This window comes from Cnephaeus nilssonii (genome assembly GCF_951640355.1).
Source record: "Cnephaeus nilssonii genome assembly, chromosome: 2".
Taxonomy (NCBI): Eukaryota; Metazoa; Chordata; class Mammalia; order Chiroptera; family Vespertilionidae; genus Cnephaeus; species Cnephaeus nilssonii.
This window is the reverse complement of record NC_137073.1, coordinates 29,469,804-29,497,356: the sequence shown is the minus strand read 5'-3', so window position 1 is coordinate 29,497,356 and position 27,553 is coordinate 29,469,804. Positions and strand designations below refer to the sequence as shown.

The 27,553-nt window shown below is 43.3% G+C and overlaps 1 protein-coding gene across 2 annotated transcripts in view; it reads left to right on the top strand.

Annotated features, from left to right (window-relative positions):
- GALNT17 (polypeptide N-acetylgalactosaminyltransferase 17) overlaps positions 1 to 27,553 on the top strand; it is a 415,865-nt gene that overhangs the window by 309,656 nt on the left and 78,656 nt on the right. For both annotated transcript variants that reach the window (XM_079796078.1, XM_079796079.1), the window contains one exon: positions 12,955 to 13,072. In XM_079796078.1, coding sequence (XP_079652204.1) covers positions 12,955 to 13,072 — 118 coding nt within the window. The remainder of the gene's footprint in view (positions 1 to 12,954; positions 13,073 to 27,553) is intronic.

The following is a 27,553-nucleotide window of genomic DNA, read 5'->3' as shown; positions in this document are numbered from 1 at the left end:
TAGCCCCCTTTCTAGACTAGTACTTTCCTCTGGGCAGAAGCAAACCCAGTGCTGGGCTTCTCTCTCTTTGTTCCAGTGTCAGCCAGGTCTCAACCCAATCATTTTCATTTTTTTCATTTTTAATAGATTTATTAAGAGTTTAAATTATTTTATCCAGTTTCCTTCATTGTTTTCAGCGATAGTGTTGTTCAAATCAAATAATCTGACATTCCCAGGGGCGGAAATCATTATAATTCTCTAGGATATATTCCTAGCAATAGAATAGGTCTTAAGACATGTAGATTTTGAAGACTCATGAGACATATTGCCCCCAAAATTCCAGAAAACTTGTTTTCTTTATATGAGTCCTTTGTTCTTTTTCCTTCCCAGTTTCTGCCCGTGTCTTAGAGTCCATTCATTCTTCTAAGTACTTGGAAACATGTAGTTGCAAGTAGATGTAAAAAAATGTTGACTTCCCCCTCCCTAACCTACCCCCTGCCCCATATTTGGATTCAACTTGTTCTCTAGCTCCCATTTCACTGCTGATGGAAAAGAAAACGAATCTTGTCATTTCAAGGTAACTCAGTTTCTTCCAATTTAAGGCTCCATTTCTTTGAAGTCAATTGCTCAGTGAAATTGGGATTAAACAGACTGTTCTTTGTAAGGGCCTCCCTTCCACCTTGAAAGGTCTCCCTCTCCCGCCTCCCCTCTCAAATAGCACCCAGGAGCAAGGAGAAGCTGGGGAGAGATGTCTGGGCCACAGACTGTCCGCTGGAACCTCCCTGTCCCTGCTGACTTACCTCACACTTCCCCATCTTCAGATTTTATCCCCTCTGTAGTCACTGCTGATGTCCTTGGTCCTGAACTCAGGATGCAATATCCACTCATTCTGTGCCCTCTGATCCTCTGATTTGTGTTCAGCTACCAGTATTTGCCACCCCTTCCCTGGGGAATACAGGAATGCCAGGTTTAACTGCATGCTAGGAGCTGGCTGTGGGTACTGGGAGCCCTATTGTAGGTCTTCTCTCTGCTTGAACATCACTCCACCATTTCTGCCCCACTGCCTGGGTTCTCTGCAAGGCACTCTCCCACCCACAGAGTGCTAGGCAGCAAGCACAGCATCATCTCTGTTGCCATTCCAGCCTCAATCTATTTGCAGAATTTCTCTTTCCGCACCCTGAATTGCACCCTGCACAGAAGGACTAGGCTAACAGTCCCTCAGAAGAGGCCTTCCGCAGGTCTGTCTTCCTTCCTCCACTCTCTTCAGACTCAGTCCCCAAGCCAGGAAGAATTAGCCTCCTTTGGGGATTGGAAACACCCCATCTGTCAGTGGTTCTCAACCCTGGTTGCACTTTTGAACCAAAAATGAATGTCGACCAAATGAATCCGAGTGCCTGGGAATGACCCGAGCACAGGTAATTTTTTAAAGCTCCCCAGGTAACCCGAAGGTGAGCCAGCGCCGAGCACCATGGCTGGCCGTGTCACGCCCTCCATCTTCTGGCTTTGCCTGACTGTTGTCCTTGATATTTCAAGGGAGATGGAGAATTTAGAAAATACTTCCCCCCAGGGCCTGGCTTGTGCACTTGAAATCCTGGCTTCAAGACTGTTTCAGAAGTTAGCTTCAAGGTTTGGGTTTTATAATCACAGCCGAAAATTAACATCTTTGCTTCTCTTCCTCCCAGCTCTGCCAGTCTTAATCTACCTCAAAGCTGCAATTGCCTCTGAATGAAAGAGCAAAGCCAGACTAGAAAAGGCCATTCATATATTTCAAAATATAGTGTTATTTATTTGACTGCTTCCTTGGATCTATTTTTCTGCTAAACTAGCCCTTAAATAAGCAAGGCCATCAGAAAGCTATGACCTCATTTTGGCCTTGGGAACAATTATTCTCATCAGATACGCGGGTAAATGCTGTGAGCCAATGCTGACCAGTGACTTACAGATCTGGGAAGCTCCTTACTTACTGAAGTGGTGTTGCAAGGAGACTGTTCACCAAGTTCCTCAGTAGAGAAATTTCTTTTGGGTCCTCATGGCCAAGTAGCTATACTTCTCTTTTAAAGAATATTTTAGACACTACAGAACATTTCTGTTTGCAGGAAGCGTGGAGCTGAATGTGTGGCCCGCCTTTACTAAATGGACCTTTTGTACACTGCGCTCACCCTTGGCATCACCTTATCCTGCTCATTCTCATTTCCCCTTTGTTCTCTTGTTCTCATTTAGTTGCTTTTAATTTTATTTTATCCCACGGTGACTGCATTTATATGGGATGTTCTAAAACTTTCTCTGAGACATTTCCACCAGGCACAAATATCAGTACTCTTCCTTTCTTTAGAGAAGAACGCATGTTTCGCTAGCCTGATACCACTCTCAAGTGCACGGCCCAAAGCCTATATGAAATTTGTTCTCACATCAGCCCTGGTTGCTGAGAGAGATTATTATCCTCCTTTACAGATGAGAAGGAGGCTCATCCATCTTTCAAGTCTTTCTCTCCCCCTGAGCCTCTTATCTGTCCTTTTTAAAGTTACCTTCTTGTCAGTCATGAGGGACCGAGTTGTTCCTTGTGGAGTCTCACTCACCTTCAGGGTTTTTGCAGTTTTTCTATAAAGGGCCAAATATTAATATTTTAGGATTTATGAGCCAAGGCAAAAATCAAGGCTATTATATGGGTATTTATAAACAAGAGCCAAAACAAATTTTCACAAATATTTTACTGATGAAATAAAAAATGTGGTAGTAAGGCACACAGTTTTTTGGAGTTATTATGTCTACTAATGAGAAAAATTGAATTTTTTGTTGAGGAAGGGTTGCTCTCATCTTTTAATAGGTTTTAAATATTAACAAAAAAACATTCCTCATTGTCTGGCTGGACAAAAACAGATTGTGTAACCCTGGCTGGTGTGGTTCAGTTGTTTGGGTATCATTCTGTGCACCGAAAGGTTGCCGGTTTGATTCCAGGTCAGGGCACATGCCCCACTTTGAGACTCAACTCTCAGTAGGGGGCCTACAGGAGGCAGCTGATGGATGTTATGTTCTCACATTGATGTCTCTCTCTCTCTCTCTCTCTCTCTCTCTCTCTCTCCTCACCCTTTCTCTTTCTCTAAAAATCAATAAAGTATTCTTTTAATAAAATAGGTGGTATAGTTTGTTGACCTCTGTCTTGGGCCTTTCCTCTTTTTCTCTTTCCCAAACGTCCACCCAGATATGTTTCATTGCATACAAAATAGCTCACCACACAAAGTGTTTCCTCTTCTTTAGGAACTTTGTGCTTTTACAAAAAGCATCTTCAAAGGATTGCTTGCAAATGAGTTTCTCAAACAAAATATGATTAGCAAAGAACGAAGTGTGATGCTTGAGAAAATCACCTTTAGGAAACATCTTACTAGAGAGTTTCTATATGGTCTTTGTTTTACTGAAACCAGCCCAGAGGAAATCAGTCAGCCAAGGAAGTGCGTTTGGGACTGGCAACTTCAATCCCCACCGGCGTTTTCCGCATCTGTGAAAAATCACACTCCAGAGAGAGGAGCATTTCCGTTATCCTCCACAGGGAAAGGCTCTTATTACCTAGACAGTTCACTTCCCAATCCGGAGGAAGTTGTTGGTTTCAGCAACAATAGGGAAAGTGCTACCTCCATTTAACAGGCGAGGCTCGGGCCTCTGGGCCCTATTTTCTTGTGAGATATTTGTGTGTTGGAGACAGCATTTGATTTTTAAAAAGGCAGAGGGACTTACCCTTGTAAGTGTTTATATGTATAGCAGAGGCAAATGGAACTTTGAGTATTAAATTACTGTACTGTGCCAGTTGAGAATTCTATGCAAGCCAGCCAACTCCTTCCCCCAAATTGTATTTTTAGTGTTTAGCAGCTGCAAGTTTCCAGAAATCTTCAGAGCGGGACCACTTATTCTACCCAGTGCGAAGCTCTTAACTGCTGACAATTTTCAATGATTTGGTTGGGGAGGCAGTAGGATACCTAGGAGGCAGTGGGGTCAAATACCACCTGCTGCTTCTCACTCCACATGTACATGGATGGGCCTGCCCTTGACCAGTTCACTTAACCCTTAGCCTCAAGTTTTCTCAGCTAGAAGGTGGGGCTAATCTCTACCAAGTAGAGCTGCTTTGAGGCTTAGAAATAATTGTGCATTGTCACATCCATTTGCTCAGTTCAGGGCGTTGCTGGCCTGAGTGATGCAGTGCCCACCCGCTCTCCTCCCCCTCCCTGGCCTGTCTTTTGGTCCCTTGAGCATATCAGTGTCTGTGCCAGAGGGTGACTGAGGAAGGCAACATCCATATCAGTCTCTTGTTCTGTTGATTAGGAAATGGTGCAAAAGAATTCATGGTGTGTGCGATATTGCAACCAAGTGCATGGAAATAAGTGTGTTTTGATTAACCAAGCTACCTATTGCTGAAGAAGTAGACAGTCCCATCAAAATACCCAGTGATGTTGTACCCTGAGAATAGGATTTGCACAAAGTCATCCAAGACAACAGGGATGGTGTTGAGTTTTATGTGCTTTTACTACTAATGAGGCATTGGCATTAGAAGGTGCTCAGCAAACAGGCCACACATTAGCTGAGGCAGAGCTGGGACCAGTGAAACGGCAGGTGTTTAAGGTCAGACACAGGTAGCAAGTCCCCACAAGAGAGGCCCTTTGGAGTCATGAAACGAGAAAACAGGGTGAGCCTGGGCCCCTGCCTCGTGAACCATCAGCCTAATATGAATTTGGAGATGTGGCCACCAGAGACAGGTGACTGGGACCTGCAAGAGCAGCAGGAAGTGAAAGGCTGGGGTGGGCAAAGCAAAAGGCAAACATTTTGGCCCCAATACTCTGAGTAATGACAGAGACAACCAGCTATACAGTGACATGCACACACCCTGGTAGGAGCCGTCACTGAACAGGAGCCCCTAAGGGAGTCCCTTCTCGATGGGGGCTTCATTCTGAGGACAGCAGGTCACCCAGTCCTCTGTCTTCTAGCTCCTTCTTTCCTCTCCATCAGTGAAACCTGCTCTAACCACTACATGGCCTTGCTCACCAATGTATAACAGGGGGGCACCCTGGCTTCAACCAGAAATCATTTTTATTAAGGAACAACAAAAATAGTGTTTGCTTGCTTACTAGGAGGGTAGAATGTGTTTTTATATCTTCAAGTGCCTGAGACTTAGTCCAACAAAGGCGTCCTGCATTGTCTCACAGTGCTGGTTGACCAGATGAACAAATGCACAGATGAGGGATAATACTTGATCCTGACTCAGAACCCTTCCCTGCGAACGAGAAGTTGTTCAGAACTGAACAGATGCTGGGGCCAATGGGGAGGTGGGATTTCACACACGTTCTCTTGGACTCCTCCTGCACAGGTCCAGACTCTGCTCTCAGTCCTGGAGCTGAGGGATGACTTTGGTCAGTCTAGGCCGTCTACGGGGCAGGCATCCTCCACCATGTCACTGTGGGCTGGACAGGCATTCCTCTGACTGCCCCACTCTGTTCTCTAAGGTGTTGTCACACACCTGTCCCAATACTCACCTCAGAATTCCCACCTCTATGCCATGTAATACCAGACTTTGTCACTTCTCTTTTCTCCTAGAACACTGTCTCTGCTCATCTCCCTCTAGACCTGAGCTGTTTCTTAGAGCGACACCATTTTACAGGATCTTTACAAGCTTCTCCCTGCTGTTCACCCTCTACCCCCAGCCCACCCACCATCCTTTGTTGCTCACTTTTCTTTAAAATTCTCAATAATAATGCACATGTGTTGAGCACATTGCCATGCAAAGAGTACACCTGTGTTCATGATCTCATCAGACACTTACCACAATCCCATTGGGTCATCAGGGGAGTCTCGGGCCCCGTGTACAGATGTTCGGATGACTGCCCAGAAGTGGCAGGACTTTCAGGTTAGTGTGCTTTCCTTGAGCCTTGGCGCCATATGTCCCCACCCATCCTAGAATGAGCACAATGGGGCTTGTGCTCTTCACCTCAGATTGAACATATGGTGTTTTGGCTAAAACTTGAAACATTTTGGGACTTTATCTTCAGAGTACTGGAAAATCTGTCTCCATGAATGGAAGGCAAGAACAGAGATAGAAGCACCCCTCTGGTCTCCTGCCCTCTGTTCTAATGGCAACTGGAAATTTTAACTTCATATTTATAATGAAATAAGACAAAGTGAGTTTTAGGATTGTTATCTCCAGCTCAGTATTTTTTATTGTGGTAAAATACATATAAAATTTACAATTTTAAGCCTACAGCTCAGTAGCATTAAGTACATTCACATTGTTGTGCAACCATTTATTCACTCCCAGAGCATTTTCATCACTCAAAGTGGAAACCCCATACCCATGAAGTAGTTACCCCCTCTCCCACCTCTCCCCTGCCTCTGACTACCATCAATCTGCTTTCTGTTTCTATGGATTTGCCTATTCCGGACACTTTATATAAATGGAATCATATGATATGTGACTCTTTGTGTCTGGCTTCTGTCACTCAGAATAATGATTTTGAGATTCATCCATGTTGTAGCATGTATCATAAATTTATTCCTTTTCCTGGCTGGGTAATATTCTCTTGTGTGGATGTACTACATTTTGTTTATCCATTTATCTATTGATGGACATTTGGGTTGTTTAAATCTTTTGGCTATTGTGAATAATGGTACTATGAACATGCATGTACAAGTTACTATTGGAACACCCATTTTCAGTTATTTGGGGTATGTGGCTGGAGCAGAAGGGGCATGTAATGAACCAGCCCAAGAGAGAAGAGGACATGTTAGCTTCAGCTAAGAGCATAGACAGTCAATTATAGCAAAAGGAATGAAAGTGGGTGACAGATTCTGGTAGATGTGGGAGGTGAGACATTCTCCTTTTTTTCTTTTCTATATTCTTAGGTAAGTAGGTCATCAATTGAGAGTGAGGAAGGAGGAGGTGGTGTTAGAGGTTTGAGAGGGAGGAGAAGGCCTGGGCAGATTCTTCTAGGAATGAGAGAGGAGTAACTCAGGGTCTGTAGCAGGATTGAAGGGCAGCATTAAGGACCCACTGGAGCTCGTGGCCCTGAATTTAAAGTCAAATGAACCCACATGGTTACATATTTCTCTGACCAGGTCCAGCTGTGCGATACAGATGGAGTATCAGCATTAAGGTTTTACCAACTAAGAACAACAGAGTGAGAGGAGAGTGCCAGAGCACCATTGTAACAATGGACTATGGCCTTGAGCTTGGTAGGGAGGGGAGAGAGGAAACGGGGGTGGGTTCCACTGTAAGGTGGGAGGGCCAGTGGATCAGAGGTACCAGTGGGGTGGAAGGATGGATGGATCCAGATACTTGAGGAGGTAAGCTATATGATAGGGGATGGATGTTAAGCACAGAGCTGAGTGCTTATCGTCAGAGAATACATATGATATTTTTATTATTTATAAAAATATGTAACATTTTTTCTTATTTTTTGTTGAGGTATATTTTCTTAAGAACTATGTATTAGTTTTTTTGTAACATACTGGTTTTCAAAAAGAAAGAAATGTGTTTTGAAATGTGGGCAGGATCTGGATAGATGCAGGTGGTCACATGATGTTTCAGGAGAAGAAACAATGGAGAGCCTGGGTGGCCAGGCCATGGAGTGTATGGGGCCTGTGGCTGGGAAGATATGAGGGGGGCAGGGATGCCAAGGAAGACCCTGCACTGAATTCCGGAGAGAACAGGGAGCCAGCGAAGGATTGTGAAGAGAGGAAGCTGGGACACAGATGGGCCTTTGTCACCTCTGAGAAGAGGGAGCATTGACATTGAGAAAATCTTGCAGATCTTGGTGAGAGTTCCTGGGACCGCTACCCTCTCTTTGCTCCTTTCTCATCTCTCTCAGCAGGAAAGGTTGTGTGTGTTGCATATATTCTGTGTAACAGCAACAATAAGAGTGATTACTTTTCATTTCTGTTCTTCTATGTAATGGAGCTATTAGACTGTGGCAGATCCCTTAATATGATGATCATCTTTGAGTGATTTTGACTGGAAATGTTTGCATGAATGGTGGTAATTGCCGCCATTGTGTGTGAAGAATGAGGCTGTAGGCTCATGTTCCAGAATCTTATCAACCCTGAAGTGCCATTGACTGTGCCTCGTGTGGCTGGGCAGGCATCGAGGGAGCCTTGGAGGGGTAGGTGGGTGCGCTGGCTTTTGGCTGACTGTAAGGACAAGCCCGGCTAACTGGTGGGGCCAGGAGGTGGCTTTCTGTTGGAGACCTGTTTCTCCCCATACTGAGGACAGCTGCTCTCTGTCAGCCAGTCAGGTAGATCTAGAATCGGCCTACCTGTGGGTGAGGACATGTCTCTTAGTTATCTAGTCCCCACCTTCACCTACTATCCATTAGCTGCCTGCACTGTAGGGCAGGCCTCAGAATCTGCTGTTTGTAGGACTGGGGTCTTGGCTCTGTGGGGAGGCTGCCTCCCTCCAGGGCTGGTTTCTAGGCCGCTGCCGGCCTCTTTCCCACCATCCCCGTCAGGTGTGTTTTTCTTGACACAGTGGCAGACTTTAGACCTTGGCTTTTAGGGGATCATTTCACATGTTCATTCCATGTTCCTGTTGCATTAGGAGCCACCTCCTGTCCTTCGTCTTTGGGTTCTGACACCGGCTCGGATGCAGACAGAGGCCTGCTTTGCCATGGCCTCCTGGGGGCCCTTGTGCCAGCCTGGGCATCTGCTGAGGCCTGGTTTTTATGAGGAGGCCCCAGGAGACCTCTTGGTTCTGTCATGAGGAATCCCAGGGCTTCTGAGGTGGAACCTGGTCAAATATGCTGAACAGAACAGTAACCAGCCCATAGAGGACCCAAGGCACTCGTACTGTGAATGCTCTTCTCACCACCATAACCAACACTAGCCTGATATTTCCATAAAGCAGTTCTATGGGAACATCAGGCTGCTTGACAGAGGAAGGTGTCTCCCCAAGGCAATCTGAAAGGGTCTGGAAGGACAGGAATCCAGTCTGCCCTCCTTGACTGGGGAAGTTTGTGCTTTGGACCCTTCCCTCCCACCTCTCCCCGTTTTCCTCCAGCACTCTCGTCTCTTTTCCTTCCTCTTCCTCCCCTCCGTCCTCCACCTCACCCCACTATCCCTACTGTCTTCTTCTCTGCTCTTCTTTCATCCCCCCCCCTTCCTCCATCCTTCTGGCCCTAGCTACAGCACACCCCCCTGCTGTCCTTGGGTTCTGAGTCAGTTCAGACAGCTATCCCTGAGCCTTTATGGAGCCCTTCCCCACCAGGGGCAGACAGCGCGGTCATTGCACTCATTTATTTATTCAACAGGATCTACCAAGTGCTCTGTGTCAGGCAAGGCACTAGCTCCCGGGAATACAATGGCAAATTAAGAAATTAGAGGGATAACCTCTCTGTTGATGGGGGGAGCGAGATGACTTTGCTGCTACAAACACACATTCCTGAGTCTAGTCTCTTTAACCTGGTTCCTTGGTCCCAGGCCACACCCAGGAAGCTGCATTTTCTAAGGGGCCATCCAAGTGATGCTGGTGCAGGTGGTGCTGATGCAGATGGGCCCAGGTGGGCCCTGAGTCAATCTCAAAGAAACATTGCTTTCCCCATGAGGCAGTGTCCAAAGCTACCCTTTGGGAGTGTTTGTTGACTGTGCCCTGCGATTTTAACTGCCCTGCTTGCCTTTAAGAGGTTAGGAAGTACAGAGTCTTGGATAAGGATCTTAGTTTCACATGGGTGTTAACATCAGACAATTCCAGATACCAGGCACAAGCTTTCATGGGGGATTGTTGTGACTTACAAGAATGTCTTGATGTGCTCAGAAATTACTCTCTAGAAAACTGGCTTAATACCAGGCTGCCTCCTGCCCCCCTTCTCTGCAGACTCCTGCACTCCCACGCTGCACCTCCATACTCCAAGCATGCGTGTCTGTGGCATTTCTTCATCACAAGGGTGGACCCTGGCATTTAGCTGTCCCAGAATGAATCTTCCCTGAAGTTTGCCTCTCCTGGCCGTGGGCTACCACCCCCACCCCACCCTGGGTCATGCGTAGGAGGGGACACATGTGTCATCATCACAGTTTGGTGGCAAGAACAGAAGCCTGTCTAACAGTGTTTAAGTCAAGGAAGACAGACCACAAAGACAGGGGACTCACATGCCCCTGGGCAGAGAGTGGAGCCACACCTCTCAGCAGATGGGCAGCTGAAGTTGCCAGGCAGCCCCCACCCCCTGGCCTCACATCTCCACTGTGTACCTGCCTTGCTCCCTATGTACCGTCATCCACATGCACCAGAGCTGTCCCCAATGGTGGCCTGTCCCTGCATATGGGCCTCAATTCCAAGTTTCAGCAAAAACATAATTTGATTGACTATTTAGGTTTGGTGGATTGATGCAGGAGATTGGGCTCACACAGTGCTTTTCTAGGTTGCAGATCTACTGTTTCTCTTTGAGGGGTCAAGGGCTGAAGGAAATGATTGACAGTGAGTGGTTGCTGTCCCAGGTGTAGCTGGGGTGGCACAGCCGCACCAATAGAGGGCAGTGTCCCATGTACACAGGTATGATTGCTAGGAGGTTTCTGGAAAAGCTTGGATGAGCCTTAGTAGAGGGCAAAGGAGCATTATTTGCTGAGCTCGTGCCCTGTGCGCTGGGCTCATCTCACATCTTTTCACAGCAGCATGCTGTGCAGAAATAACTGGGACCCAGGGTGCTCCATTACTAACCCAGTACTGTTTTCAGTGGCAGTACCAGCCTTCACACTGGGTTCTTTCAACTCTGAACACTGCTATTTCCAGCATGCCCCACTGCTGCCCTGGCTCGTGGGCAGCAGGAGGAATTCCATAGAGTCAGAAATCTGGACACTGAGGTCAAAGTCAAGCTCAGAAGGAGCAGATGAGGATCTGAGACTGAGGTCTATAGTTCAGCCCCAGAGAATGCCACTGAGTACCTTCCTAGTGGCCCAGGGGAGTTTCACCGGGCCTCCTTGTGAGATGTCTCTTTTGCCCACAACAGCATCTTAATGGCACGTCTGGTGTTTGTCAGTTTGGGGGTTGCCAGTTCCTCCATGGAGCCTTGGCTGGAGGGTGCCACATACCACAAGGGCTAGAGGGTGCCACGTATCAGTAGGGCTTTGAAGCTGAGTGGTCTCTGAGCCCTACATGTGACTCAGGGCCAGGCCACTAAATCCCCGCGGGGCTTGGCTTTTAAGTGGAGATGGCCCCTCCTTCGCAGGGCTGTGGTGGTTTTTAACTGAGTCAGTGTGTGAAAAAGTACTTTGCACTGTGCTGGAGACATAGTAATTACTCAATAAATAGCTGCTATAATAATAATAATATAGTAATAATGATGATGACTCTTAGTTGCTTGAATGCAGGAAGTATATTGTGTGTTTTTCTACCCCCTACAGCACCAGTAAAATGCCTTTGAAAGGGTAGGTGCTGAGAAAATATTTGCTGAATGGATTTATTATACAAGGGTATGTAGAAAGTCTGGAAGCAGAGATGAAAAGACATAAAGAATTTGTTGATATTGCACTACAATACAGGATGTAATATAATATAATACAATGCAGTATGTAAAATGTAACAGTGGGTTGTCTGTTATTAGCAATGCAGGGTTCAACGCTTTATGCAAAATTGCCATGAACATTGTAGATTAATGCTGCGTTTCCATCAATTTCTGCACATGCATCCATGATGTGTTGCCTCAGATGGTTTTTGTCTCTGATTTCCATTGAATTCAACTTGTGCCTTTAGCCTACTCCAGAAGAAATAATCTAGAAGATTCATATATACAAAAATAAAATATTAATATTTGTTTCCAGACTTTTTGGCCAATGGTCGCCCTGTCAGTATCTTTCATCTCTCCTGCTCAGTACACCTTCTCTGTGGACTGAGACACCAGCATGTCCTCTGAGTCTTCTCCCCTCTGTGAGGACCAGTATCCTGATCCACTTCCTCCCATCGGAATGTGGAGTCTAGACCTCCTCCTGTTGACCTTCCTTTCTCCAGTTTCCCTCCATGTCCCCAACTGGTAAAACCCTTCTTCCTGGGACAGGAGATAGGCACATCTGTTCTTCTCCTCTGAGCTGCTCTGAGACTTCCCATGCACCCATCCTGTCACACAGCTGTCCCCAGACATGCAGTGAGAACCAGTCTCCATGTTTGCAGACTTCACATGACATGTGAAACCTGTTCTTGTTCAAGCTGCAAAGGTGCCGGGTTATCCCTAGATGTCTTGGGGCCCATAGTTTGATTGAAGCTAAAACATAGCTATATGGAGAATGGGAGTATGGGCACTGAGGCCTTCAGGAAGTTATCCCATTGGCCAGAGTGGAACCAAGCCCCAAGTTATTCCATTGGCCAGAGTGGAACCACCCCCACAGGATGGTGCCTGTGATGGGCTTCTGGTGCTGAAGACTTTAGCATCTTTTTAAAAAATTGAGATATAATTGACATATAACGCTGTGTAAGTTTAAGGTGCACAACATGTTGATTTGGTTCATGTATATGTTGCAACGTGATTACCACCATTGCATTAGCTAACACTTCCATTACATCACATAATCATCATTTCCTTTTGTGGTGAGAGCATTTAAGATTTAGTCTTTTAGCAACTTTGGAGTTTATAATACAGTATTGTTGACTATAATCACTATGCCATACATCAGATATCCAGAACTTATTCATCTTCTGACTGCAAGTTTAGACCCTTTGACCAGCATTTCCCCATTTCCCCCACTTCCCAGTTCGTGGTAAGCACAATTCCCCCTGTTTCTACAAGTTAGGCTTTTTTTTTTTTTTTTTCAGATTTCACATGTGAGAACATTTGTCATTTACTGTCTCTCTTAGCTCACTTAGTATAATGCCCTCTAGGCCCATCATATTGATGCAAATGGTGGGATTTCCTTTTTTATAGTAGCTGAATAAAATTCCTGTGTGTGTGTGTGTGTGTGTGTGTGTGTGTGTGTGTGTATACTAGTATTGATGACTTTAATGACTTTAGTGTCTCTCTTCCACAGGACACCAGCAATGATTGGCTGTTCCTTCGTAGTCAACAGGAAGTTCTTTGGTGAAATTGGTCTCCTGGACCCTGGGATGGATGTGTATGGAGGAGAAAACATCGAACTTGGAATCAAGGTTTGTGACATGGCGACCTTTGCTCTTGTTCACATTTGTGAGCAGAGCTGCCTGGTCACCTTCATGTATATCTAAAGCTTCCTTAGCTGGTGAATGACAGATTGCTTCATCCCACCCCTGTCCCTGAAGATGTTCCAGCAAGATTGTCACCCCTCTTTAGACAGGGAATCCTGGGCTTTCCCTTGCAAAGAGTTGAACAATTTATTCCATGCCTCGGTGACTCACTCTGGACATTAGCCACAGAATTTATTTCCTATTCTCTTCAGGTTTCATTCTCTCCTTACATTTGTCCTAAAATTAAATTGCTCCTTAAGTTAGTATTGCCATTCTATGAATTTTGATGGTTTATGTACATTGTAGAATCACAAGATGCCAGAGAAGAGCAGGGCCATGTTCTGTGGGACCCTCCCTTGTCTCAGAAATGCTTCTAAAGAGAATGACAGGGTCGGGGAGTGAGAAGAATGCAGAATGGGCCTCTTGCTGGGCCCCTAGGCCAGATCACTTCCACTCTTAGACATGTTATATACTGGGTTTTGCTTAAGATTTTGTTTGAAAAGAGAATTCCACTGCAAAATAAATAAAATAAAATTGGACACGTTGATATATTCCAACCTCCTCCTTTTAGAGTTAAGATAAATGACCGCCCCCAACTGGTAAGGTACACCTTTAGGCCCTGCCGGCCTCTTAACAGTAGACTTGCTGCTCCTGCCTAGTGCAAGTCTCTCTCCACATTGCAAAGAATGAGTGCTGGGAGGACGCCCTTCCTGCCGAGGTCTCTGTGTCTGTTGCCCCCTGTCCTGAGCGTTTGCATACCTAGGCCCCTGGAAAGTAGGCTTGTTGGAAATGGCCCAGGACACAATTGTAAGGAGTTAAGTTTATTGCATTTCTTGCAACTTCCTGTTGCATTCTCGATTTTGTTCTACCAGGCAGGTACCCAGTGCGGAATCCCTATCCCTAATCAAAGCCTGCTCTGTTTGTGATTTCATTGGTTTAGCCCTAGCTGCTCAGTACCTTTAAGACACCCCATCAGCCCCTCATCAACACTTGAGTCCGCTTTGTGGAATGAAAGGCTGTGTGCCCATAGGATGTAATGAATGGCCAGGCTACATGAGTGAAGGAAATGGTGGAGACCCTCTCTGGATCCTAAAATCGCTCCCTTTTGGAGATCACAGACTCTTCCTGTGCTTTCAGTTCCAGGCAGGGTTCTTTCCTCAGTGGAATTTGCATGAGATTTCTTTGTAAGATCCGGCAATTAAAAATCCATCAATATGTTGTCATAGCTAATACACTGTCTTTCATCTGTTTTGAATTTAATTGCAGACACAGATCTGGACCTAGCATGTTGAACTTGGCCCTGCTCCCACCTTCTCATCCCTCCTTGTGCTGACTCCATAGAAGCCTGTTTTCTGCCCATTCTTAAAGCAGAGTTGAGTGCTGTTGATGCCATAAAGATCAGGGCCTGGGTTCAGGGTCTTCAGAGCCACCGTCTACACACTATCCTGTGGTTCTCAAGGTGTGGTCCCTGACCAGCAGCATCGACTTCATTTGGGAACTTGTTACAAATGCAGATTCTCAGGCCCCACCTCAGACCCCCCCCTACATCAGACACTCTGGGTTGGGGTCCAGAAACCTGTGTTTTAACAAGCCTTCCAGGGGATTCTGTCACATGACCAAGCTTAAGTGCTACTGGGTCTACACCTTGACCTTAATCAGCTTCCTAACAAATACATACTTTTCTCAGAAAGCAGCCCACGTGAGAGTTCACATGTTTCAAGACCCTCCTCCAGGTGTCCTCATGGCCATTGCGGGCCCACAGTGAGTCCCTTCTCCTCACTCCCAGCTCACCTAGCACAGCCCCCCACCCCCAACCCCTTAGGTAACCATACCTACTTCCTCCTGAGCTTAGTATGCAGGTGTCTGGACCAAGTGACTGTAGGTTCCTGGATAGGGCTCCCTTTTACCTGGAGATCTATGTAAGGTGCTTTGTTTACCAATCATAGTATTTTTCTTTTCATTTTGTGCTATTTTATACTGCTTAGAGCACAACTTGGGGGAATAATACATTTTTAAGAAAGCCATCCCACAGCTTGAAAAAACTTCAAGCTTTTTGTAATCCTCTACATGCATATATAATTTGAATACAGCGGGCACACATACATTTATATAAATTAGCTAGGAGAAATGATACAGAATCTTATACTTAAGTTAAGTGGGAAGTTTTCAATATGAGCATACCATACTTTCTTTGGGATTTTTTTTTTCACCAAGAAATAGGTCCATCTGCAATCTTTCTAACTATTCTCTGACATTTTTCATTACTTTTTAATTCCTCAGAAAGGAGAGTGTCACAAGAATAGGAAAAATAGACAGTGTCGCTGAGGCTCAAGGCTGACTTCCGACTGTCGCTCAGATGAAAGGCAGCTTGCCTGTGACCAAAACAATCGATACAATACAGTGAAGGGGAAGAAAAGCTTCCAGGACCGAGAAAATAAATGAGGTTAGAAATGGAAAGGTTTCATCTTGTTCTGAGTAACATTCATCAGAAACTTTTAACGAGGCATATTATTGTAACATATCTAAATGGGAAGAAAAAAAAATCTCGAAGGAGAGAAGAGCAGATAGATCACTTTTAAGTGGAGTAAAATCAGGTGGCTTCAGACTTCCCTGGTATATCAGTCTTTTTTGGGAAGAAAAGGCACTACTTATTCTGAACCCTCATATAAAAGAGTGACAGGCAAGACTGCTGAACCCTGTCACACAGCTGTTCCTAATGGAAGACAATAGAAAGGCGCTGTCAGATCCTACAACTATCAGAAAATGTCTTAGCTCAAACAGGACCCTCGAGGACTGAGCAAAAGACAGGATTCATGTGTGTGTACATGGCTGTTCAAAATATTTGTGAGGCCAAGGACCCACAATGGAGATGGAGATGGAGATAAGTAAGCATGTGGGTGGGGGATGCACAGGTGTGGTAACCTTCTTACCTGGCCCATCCCAGCCTGAGGGCCTTCTCCTGGGTGCAGTTTTTGCCAATGCTCCACAATAGTCCCAGTCAATGCATTCAGACTCTTATCCTGGTGAATTAGGGGAAAAGGACGTATATACTTTAATTTGTACAGAGTAATAATAATATTTTTAAAAAGCAGATTTTGCCCAACCAGCATGGCTCAGTGGTTGAGCGTCAACCTATAAACCAGGAGGTCACAGTTCGATACCTGGTTAGGGCACAGGCCCGGGTTGCAGGCTCGATCCCCAGTGTGGGACATGCAGGAGGCAGCCAATCAATGATTCTCTCTCATCATTGATGTTTCTCTCTCTCTTCCTCTCTGAAATCAATAATAATACATCTATTTTAAAAGCAGAGTTAGACCTGGGTGCCACAACTGCTAGTTGCATAATTGGATGCCTTGGGCCACACCATTTTTTTCTGAAGAGCTGGATGCCATTCTTATGACTCAGGTGGGTCCAAGATGGGCATCCTTGCCACCTTGCCTGGCCCAGTCCACTTGAGCTCAACTCATTGAAGATCTAAAGCAGGGGTCCTCAAACTTTTTAAACAGGGGGCCAGTTCACTGTCCCTCAGACCATTGGAGGGCCGGACTATAGTTTAAAAAAAAACTATGAACCAATTCCTATGCACACTGCACATATCTTATTTTGAAGTAAAAAAACAAAACGGCAAAAACACCCGCATGTGGCCTGCGGGCCGTAGTTTGAAGACGCCTGATCTAAAGGGTCACCCACAGGCTGGGGTGCTCAGAGAGTCCCTATGCCGATCAGGATAGCTTCATCAGTAGATTTGGAAATTGCCTCCTTGAGAGGGATCATTCAGAAAAACCCAGACCCCCAAATGAACTCACACTGATCTCTTCTGTCCCATCTCTTGCTCACCTTGTCTCTTGTCTCCGAGAAGCTAGTGTTGTAATTCAGTCTGAATCTGAAGGCCTGGAAATTGGGGGATATATACAGTCCCAGTCTGAGTCTGAAAGTCCAAGAACCAGGAGTGCTGATGTCTGTGGACAAGTGAATATAGACGTCTTAGCTCACGCAGAAACATGAGACAGGTGCTTTGATCCCCAGCCTCTCCTCTGTCTGTCGGTCTGAGACTCACCCTCCAGCATCCATCTGAATCAGGATAGATTCTCTGCCCTCTCTGAAGCCCCTGACATCAGGCCCCCAATGCCCAGAAATCTCCTGTGACCTTTGTCTTCCATTTGGAACTCTTGGGCTCAAGTCTGCTACATCTGGTGAATGTTGTGATTGGAAAACTGTCACTCCTGGAGGGGACTCATACTGGGCCGTATATATCCCCCAATTCTCAGGTCTTGAGGGTATGTTTTGGAATTTTGTTTACTTTTTCTAATCTCTAGATTGCTTGTGGCTTTGATTCTCCCTTTGCTGCTGGCATTGGTCATATCTGTCTGTGTCAGTGTCTTCATAGTGCAGGGTTAGAGTATGTCTGTGTTAAAATTCAGAGCAAAGTTCCTAGTCTTGTCTGGGAATAGAATAGGCTTTTGGGTTTCACAGACTGGACTTTAATCTGGATGCATATATTATATGTGACAAACAGGTCAGTCGAATGCTTTGAATATGAGGAAGATGTGTTGAGTGCCTTCTCTACTCCAGCAGGCACCTTCACTTGCAGATACCTCTGTAGATAGGCATGGTCAGGCAGAAAATCCATTCATTTAACAGATAATTATCAATGTGATGAGTATGAAAAGATAGGATGGGGGATGCTATAGGAGAATATATCAAGGGGAAATTATCTAGTCTAGAGTGTTGGGATGAGTCTCCCTAAGGAAAAGATGTTTAAGACTAAAAATGAGTTGAATTTAGATAGACAAAGAGAGTGTGGGAGAGGAGTGTGGGAGTAGGAATATGCCAGGCAGTTACAGTCATGCGAGATGAGTAAGTCCTAGAGATCTACTGTGTGGGCCTCGTGCCTAGAGTTAATACTTATTATATACTTAAAAAACTTGCTAAGAGGGTAGATATTTTGTAATGTCCTTTAAAAAAACTTTATTTATTTATTTACTTATTTATTTATTTTGAGAACAAATTGACATACATCTCTGTATCAGTTGAAGGTGCACAGCATAATGGTTTGACTTACATATATTATGAAATAATTACTGCAATATATTTATTTAGCGTCCATCTTGTATAGATACAATACAAAGAGAAAGAAAAATAAGAATTTTTTTCCTTGTGTGAGAACTCTTAGGATTTACTCTCCTAACAACTTCCATACACATCATACAGCAGTACCTGTAGTCCTCATGCTGTACATTATATCCCTAGTAAATGTTTGTACCTTTGACCACCTTTCTTCAATCTCCTCTCCCCTCACCCCCTGCCTCTGATAACAACAAATTTTATCTCTTTTTCTATGAATTTGGGGGGTTTTGTATTTGGGGTGTGTGTTTTTGTTAGATTCCATATAAAAGTGAGATCATATAATATTTGTCTTTCTCTGTCTTATTTCACTCAGTATAATGCCCTCAAGGTCCAGCCATATTGTTGCAAATGGCAAGATTTCCTCATTTTTTATGGATGCCTAATTTTTCATTGTGTGCTTTACATATATTCATTCATCCATCAGTGAGTGCTTAGGTTGCTTCCATGTTTTGGCTATTGTGTATAATGCTGTTATGAATATAGAGGTGGAGATATCTTTTCAAGTTGTGTTTTCATTCTCTTTGGACATATTCCCAGAAGTAGAATTGCTGGATCATATGGTAATTCTGTTATTAATTTTTTGAGGATCCTTTATACTATTTTCCATAGTGGCTGTACCAATTTATAACACTACTTACAGTGTGCATCAGGGATCCCTTTTTTTCCACATCCATGCCAGTTTTTATTTATTTTTTGGTCTTTTTGATGACAACCATTTTACCAGATATGAGGTGATATCTCGTTGTGGTTTTGATTTGTATTTCCCTAATGACTAGTGATGTTGATCATCTTTTCAGGTATCTATTGTCCATTTGTCTTCTTTGAAGAATGTCTATTCAGATCTTTTGCCTATTTTTAAAAATTAGATTATTTGGCTTTCTGCTATTGAATTGTATGAGTTATTTTTGTAATTTGAACTAGAGGCCCGGTGCATGAAATTCATGCACGGGTACAGTCCCTAGGCCTGGCCAGTGATCAGGGCCGATTGGGGCTTTCCAGCTGCCGACCAGGGCCTTCCTTCATTCTGCATTGCCCCCTGGTGGTCAACACATATCATAGCAAGCAATGGAACTCCCAGTCTTCTGGTAGAACTCCTGAGGGGACACTTTGCATATTAGCCATATATATATATACCTCTTATCATATGTATGGTTTGCAAATACTTTCCTTATTCTGTGAGTTGTCTATTCACTTTGTTGTTTGTTTCTTCGCTGTGCAAAAGCTTTTTATTTTTTGCTTGTGCTTCAGGTGTCATATCCAAAAAATCATTGCCAAGACCCATATCAAGGAGCTCTTTTCCTCCCATGTTTTCTTCTAGGGGTTTCATGGTTTCTGTTCTTACATTTAGGCCTTTAATCCATTTCAAGTTTATTTATATTTTAAAATTTTTTAATTGATTTTAGAGAGTGAGAGGGATAGAGAGATAGAAACATCAATGATGAGAGAGAATCATTGATTGGCTGCCTCCTGCACACCCCCATACTGGGGATCGAGCCCGCAACCCAGGCATGTGCCCTTGGCCAGAATTGAACCTGGGAACCATCAGTCTGCAGGCTGACACTCTATCCACTGAGCCAAACCAGCTAGGGCTCAAGTTTATTTTTGTGAGTGGTGTATGATAAGGCTCCAGTTTTATTCTTTTGCATGTGAATATCCAGTTGTCTCACACCATATATTGAAGAGACTGTCCTTTCTACATTGAGTATTCTTGGCTCCCTAGTAAAATATTAGTTGACCATATATGCTTGAGTTTATTTCTGGGCTGTCAGTTCTTTTCTATAGATCTGTCTGTCTGTTTTTGTGCCAGCATCATACCATTTTTATTATTATCACCTTATATTATAGTTTGAAATTGGGAAGTGTGATGTCTCCCACTCTGCTCTTCTTTCTCAGGCCTGCTTGGGCAATTTGGGTTCTTTTGTGGCATCATATAAATTTTAGGATTTTTCTACCTCTGTAAAAAATACCATTGAAATCTTGATGGGGATTGCATTGAATCTATAGATGGCTTTTGGTAATATGGACATTTTAACAATATTAATTCTTCCAATCTATGAACACACAATACTTTTCCATTTATTTGTGCTTTCAATTTTTTTAAATCAATGCCTTATAGTTTTTAGAGTAGAAATCTTTCACCTTTTGATTAAGTTAACTCCTAAGTATTTTATTGTTTTTGATGCTATTATAAGTGGGATCATTTCTTTATTTCTTTTTCAGAAAATTTGTTTGTATATAGAAACACTACTGATTTTTATGACCTAATATCCCATGACTTTACTGAATTAGTGATTAGATCTAACATTTTCTTGGTGGAGTCTTTAGAATTTTCTCTCTATATATAATCATGTCATCTGCAACTAGAGATAATTTTACTTCTTCCTTTCCAATTCTGATGCTGTTCATTTCTTTTTCTTGCCTGATTGCTCTGGCAACAACTTTCAGTATTATGATATGAGGGTAGTGAGGGTGAATATTCTTGTCTTACTCCCACTCTCCAAAGAAAAGTTTTCAAACTTTCACCATTGAGTATGATCTTAGTTGTGGACTTACCATATATGGGCTTTATTATGTTAAGGTATGTTCCTTCCATATCTAATTTGTTAAGAGTTTTTATCATGAACAGATGTTGAATTTTGTCAAATGCTTTTTCTGCATCTACTGAAATGGTTATATGAATTAAGTGTTATCACAAAATAGTAGTAATCTGGTAGTAGTAAAAATAATCTATATATATAAAAGCCTAAGTGACTGGCCAACCATTCGACCGTCCAACTGGTAGCTATGAAGCACACTGACAACCAGGGGGCAGATGCTCAACACAGGAGCTGCCGAGCTGTGGTGGCTTGGCAGCTGTGGTTCTCCTGTGATGCACCTGGAACCAGAGAGGAGGGAGCCTGATTCCAGGGTGTGTCACCCGAGAACCACCCTCTCACAATCCGGGACCCCTCAGGGTATGTTGGAGAGCCAGTTTCTACCCAATACCCACAGCCAAGCCGAGGGACTCCACCGGTGCACAAATCTGTTCACCAGGCTTCTAGCACATTGGCTCCCCACTTCAGTTTGGGCCTCTGGCCCATTGCAGAGGTCATGGGTCTGGCTCTTATAGAAACTTTTGACTCAATTAGCTAAATGATGGGACGTGCAGGACCTCCTGGCTGTGGTCCTGATGTCTGGCACCCACGCCAGCCCCCCTACTTAATATTGATTTCCAGTGGAGGCAGCGAATTTTCCCACTACCACTCTCAGCTGGGAAACTGGCCATGGCTTCCCTCCTTCCAGGTGGACAGTGGTGCCAGTGGGCAACTTCTGGGAAGGAAAGGAGGCGAAGGAGCAGCTTAGGTGGGAAGAAGGAGGTTCCTGCCACCACAGGACTCTGCCTTGGCAGAAGGGCCTGGGTGGGAACCTGACACTGAGCAGGGTCCTGCTTTAGGCCAACTAGATTCCAGGCTAAGTAAATCCTGTTTGCTAAATAATTGCATTTTGCAGCTAAATGCCCACAAGTCGTCAGTTACTGTCAAGCTTACAGTAAAGTGAGATGAAAGAAGTGAGACAAATACAGAGAGAAAGTGACATAATATTGGGAGAAGAGAGGAGGGAGCCCAATTCCAGGGTGCGTCACCCGAGAACCACCCTCTCACAATCCAGGACCCCTCAGGGGATATCGGAGAGCCCCACCCACCAGTGCACGAATCCATGAACAGGCCTCTAGTAATAAATAAAAGAGTGTAGGAGGAAACTTCTGGAGGTGATGGATATATTTATAGCATAGATTGTGGTGATGGCTTCACAGGTGTACACTTATCTCCAAACTCATCAAGTTGATTTTTTTTGTGTGTTGATCATAGCTCAATAAAGTGGTTTAAAAAAGAAAAAGATTATTTTAGTCAAGGAGAAAAAAAAATGTGCAAAGGTTTAGAATTCTCAGAGGAAAACGTGTCAGGGAACTGTGGAAATTCCATATGGCTGAAGCAAGAAAGGAAGAGGAAAACTTGTTAGATGTAGTGGAAGGACCAATGTGAACATTTTGGGGGAAAAATACACACACACACACACACACACACACACATATTTATATATATATATATATATATATATATATATATATATATATATATATTAAATACAAATATATATACACACTTTGAATAACTATTAATTTAAGTTATTAAAGTTAAATCTGAAAAGAAAGAAACATCAATTGAGCTATCAGCTGTTAAAGTGTGTATATATTTTGGGGGGACACCCTGTGTATATATAGTACTATATGCTCACCACCTGCTCCTTTAAAGAGATTTAAGGGGAGTAGGGTCATCAGACTTTTTAAAATAAGTTAATGGATCATTATGACTGCCATGTGGAGAATAGATTATAAAACTCGGTAGACTCAGAAGAAGGGCACTGAGAGAGCTTGGACTATGATTGGGGCAGTGGGAGAGAAATGGATAAATTCAGAAACAGAATTTTGAAGGAAAATAGGATTAAGGCTGACTCCCAAGTTGCTCACTTGAGCAAGTGGGAGATGCTAGTGCTATTCTCTGAGATAAGGACACCACTAGAGGAGGTTTGGAGAAGGCAGAGAGATGATGTTTTCTATTTTAGATATGGTCAGTCTGTAATTTCTGAAACACTCCAGTTCATCCAATAGGCAGTTGGCTGTGTGGGGACTGAGCTAAGGAGAGAAAACTTGAGATAAATTTGGCCATCAGTGGCACGTCGATCATATTTGAAGTCATGAGAGGGAAAAGGTTGCCTAAAGAAGGGAGGAGGGATGAGACAGAAGTCCATATAAAAGTAACATGGAAGGCATGGAAGGAGCAGCTGGAAAGGAAACTGAGAAGGAGTGACCTGGAGGGTGAGTTCGTGGCAGCTGAGAGAAGAGTGCATGTAAGTACCCAAAGTCGGACTTAGCAACAGTAGGCATGGAGAATAGAGGATGAATGTGAGCGCCATTTAGGAGGTATGACCAACAGGACCTGGTTGGCGATTGAATGTGAGGAATGAATGAGAGGAGAGTGGAAGGAAACCTCCAGGTTTCTGAGCATCTAGGTGGATTCAGTTCGAGAACACTGGCCGAGAAGAAGGTCTTAGGTGGAGACTCGGGAAGTTCCATTTTAGAGACTTTGGGTTTGAGGAGTAGCAGTCCTCTGTGACCTGGCAGTGTGATATCAAGGGAATGTAGTAGTAGGAATTGGTAGAGGGGTTCCAGGACAAGTGTAGGGTGTTTGCCATTCCACTGTGGTATCTGCTGGACCGCAGTGTCTAGCGTTTGGCTGACTTAAAGGAGCTAGGGTGTGGTGATCCCTTGTATGATTTGAAACAGTGGCTGACATCAGGGAGTTGCCGTATGTGCTACACCTAAAGAACTGAAGAGTTAGGAAAATAGTGAGCTTTTTTAAATTGAGGACTCTGTCCTTTTTTCTGAAATATTTTTGGGAGAAGCTCTTAATTTTTTAAGATGATTAGAACTTTCACATCTCGCATCTCCGCTCCATATTCCAGTTTCACACAGGTACGTGGGATTCCTAGCTGCTCACCCAGCCCTACTGTGTTCACCTGCTTGTTTCTGTAGCACCTCCCTAAAGGAGATGGTGAGGCCCCACTAGGGCCCCAGCTGATGAGCCAGCTCCCTGTAAAGTTTGAACATCTTTAGTGACACCTTGCTCTCCCAGCATTCACTGCTGTGTGACATACCACGTGCAGAACTGCTTTCCAGGGCACAGAAAGAGCAGGAGAAAGGTAATTTAAACAGCAATTCTGGCATTAGATATCAGGGCCATTTTGTATCTTGATTGAAATGTATTGTCAGCCTCTTAAACAAGAAAATTAGACTCGTGTAGAAAGTTGCAAAAACAAAAACACACACATGGACATACACACCACACACACACACACACACACACACACACACACACACACACACACACATCAAATAAACCTTCCTCAAGAGACTTTCCAAAAAACAGTCAGCAATGGGATGTCGATGTAGAATAAAATGGCTTCCACAGTTTCTAAAATCCTTTAATGCTAATGTTGTAAAGGCTGGGAATTGCACCCTGAGTGGATGAGGGGTTTAGATTATTTTGTTTCTTGTTATTTTTTCCCCTAAAAACAAATTGGAGAATGAAGAATTCAGTAATTACATTTTATGTTAATTTCTCTTATTTTAATTTAACATTTAATTATGGAGAATTAAAACATACACACAAATAGAGCAGTCTAATGAACCCAATCTCCTCCTCATTCAACTTGAACAAATACCAACATTTTATGTGTTTTTCAAGTACAGCTCCTCAGCTTTTTAAAAAGAAATTCCCAGCCCTGGCTGGTATGGCTCAGTTGGTTAGAGCATCATCCCAAGCGCTGAAGGGTCATGGGTTTGATTCCCAGTCAGGGCATATACCCAGGTTTCGGGTTCAATCCCCTGTCAGGGTGCATTCAAAAGGCAATCAATCAATGCTTTTCTCTCACGTTGATGCCTCTCTCTCTCTGTGTCTCTCCACACCCTCCCTGCCTCTCCCTTCCTCTCTCCAGATTCAATGAAAAATGTATCCTTGGGTAAAGATTTTTTTTAAAAAAAGCAAAGCCCCATATTTCACCAATAACCATTTAGAGTGTATTGCTAACATATAAAAACTTTTTAAAACATAGGCTCAACATAAAATTACTTAGTAAAATCCAATACCCAGTTCATGTTTTTCAAAAATATTTCTCAAAAGTTTGTGAGATTTCTCTATCATCTGTCTATCTATCTATCTATCTATCTATCTATCTATCTATCTATTTATCTAGAACTGATTTGTTCAAATAAGGCTTCAAACAAGGTCCACACATTTCAATAGGTTGATATCACTTAAGTACCTTTTAATATTTAACATTTCCCCTCATCTTTATTTTCTTATGTCATTCCTTTGTTGAAGACACCAAGTCATTTGTTCTATAAAATTTTGCACAATCTGAATATGGCAGATTGATTGATTCCTCTTGATGCCTTTGACATCTTCGAATCTCCATCTTCTCTAAGCTGTAACTATATCTAGAAGGTTGAGTAGACTCAGTTTCCTTCCTTCCTTATTTCCTGGTAAGAATACTTTAGGTGGTGCTGTATACTTCCTATCGCATTACATCAGGAAATACATAACATTGGGTTGTCTGACTTTTAGTTATGTTTAGATTCAACAGTGGGGCCATGTACTGTCAGCCCAATTCTCCTTTATAAAATTCTCCATCAACCTTTCACCCAGTGGTTTTAGCAGCCACTAATGGTCATTGCTTAGATCTGTATTTCTTCAGGGCCTACGAAATAGTGATTTTTAAATTCTATATTCATTATGCATTTATAAGCTGTGATTCTTAAACCAGGTGTACCAGTTAATAATGCGGATTTTTTTCAATAGATGGAGTTACACATATCTTGATATATATGCGATTTGATATGTATGCTATTTTGTTGTATTGACAGCAAGCTTCAAAACTTCATATGTCAAATTTTCTGAAGGTGTTAACATCATAGATATTTTTACGCTTAAAAATGTTGAATTTTGTGCAAAAAAAAACGAGCATTTGCGGGAAGTATTGATTCATTACTTTATTTTGAAGAAAAGTGCTGCTGAAAGTTATCGTCTACTTCAGGAAGCGTATGGTGAACATGCTCCATCTCAACATACTTGTGAACGCTGGATTAATCACTTTAAAAGTGATAATTTCGATGTGAAAGACAAATAACGTCCAGGTTAACGGAAAAAGTTTGAAGACCAACAATTACAAGCATTATTGGATGAAGATGCGTGTCAAACTCAAAAACAAGTTGCAGAAAGATTAAACGTTGCTCAGCAAACAATTTCCTATTGTTTACAAGCAATGGGAAAGATTTTAAAGGAAGGGAAATGGGTGCCACATCAACTGAATGAAAGACAAATGGAAAACCGAAAAGTCATCAGTAAAATGTTGCTTCAATGACTGTCAATGAAAAGTGAATTTATTTTGATAATCCCAAACGCACAAAATCATGGGTTAATCCAGGCCAACCACAAACATCGACTGCAAGGCCAAATCGCTTCAGAAAGAAGACAATGCTCTGCGTTTGGTGGGATCAGGAAGGTGTGGTGTGTTATGAGCTTCTAAAATCAGGTGAAACCGTTAATACGGATCGCTACCGACAACAAATAATCAATTTGAACCATGCTTTGATCATAAAAAGATCAGAATGTGCCAGAAGACACGGCAAAGTAATTTTTCTTCATGATGACGCACCATCACACACTTCAAAACCAGTTAAAGACACATTAAAAGATCTTGCCTGGGAAGTATTAACCCACCTGCTGTATTCATCAGACCTTGCTCCTTCAGATTACCACTTGTTCCGATCAATGGCACACACTTTCTGAGCAGCACTTCAAAATGTACAAAGAAGTGGAAAATTGGGTCTCTGAATGGTACATTTGATACAATAGATGAATCTACCCTGACACATCTTAATCACCCAAAGTCCATGGTTTATATTAGGGTTCACTGCTACTGTACATTCTGTGAGTTTGGACCAATGTGAAAAGACATGTATCCATTATAATAGTATCATACGGAGTACTTTTTTTTTTTTACACTAAAATTCATCTCCATACACCCAATCCTTGGCAACCACTGATCTTTTTACTGTCTCTATAGTTTTGCCTTTTCCAGAATGTCATATAGTTGGCATTGTAGAGTATGTAGCCTTTTCAGATTGGCTTCTATCTCTTAGTGGTATGCATTTAAGATTCCTCCATGTATTTTTATGACCTGAGAACTCATTTGCTTTTAATGTTGAATAATATTTCTTTGTCTGGATATATCACAGTTCACCTATGCATTCACCTACTGAAGGATAGTTGCTTTCAAGCCTTGGCAATTATGAAAAAACTGCTCTGGCTGTGCTGTATAGTCATAGCAATGTGCACCACACACTGCTTTCAGGCTCATTTCTGCTTGGAGCCCTCTTGGGCTTTTGGTTCTCTGGTGTCCAGCAACCCATACTACCGGGAAGCTGCAGTGTGGACTGCTGCTACACATGGATTTGTTTTGTGTGTGAATTGCCCCAGCCCACTTTCACTGTGACTAAGCTCATGGATCTGATTAGTGGGTGGGGGTGGGGGTGTAATTGTTATTATTGCTAGAGCATTGGGAAAAAATCCAGGAATTGCCAGGCATAAGGAAAACACGCCCCCACTAAAAGTGTCTTATTGATTGTCAAAGCTAAATTAAATCCTTGCATACTAAAGGTAAGCCAGACAAGGGATAGGGGTAATGTCCATTTAAGGGCCT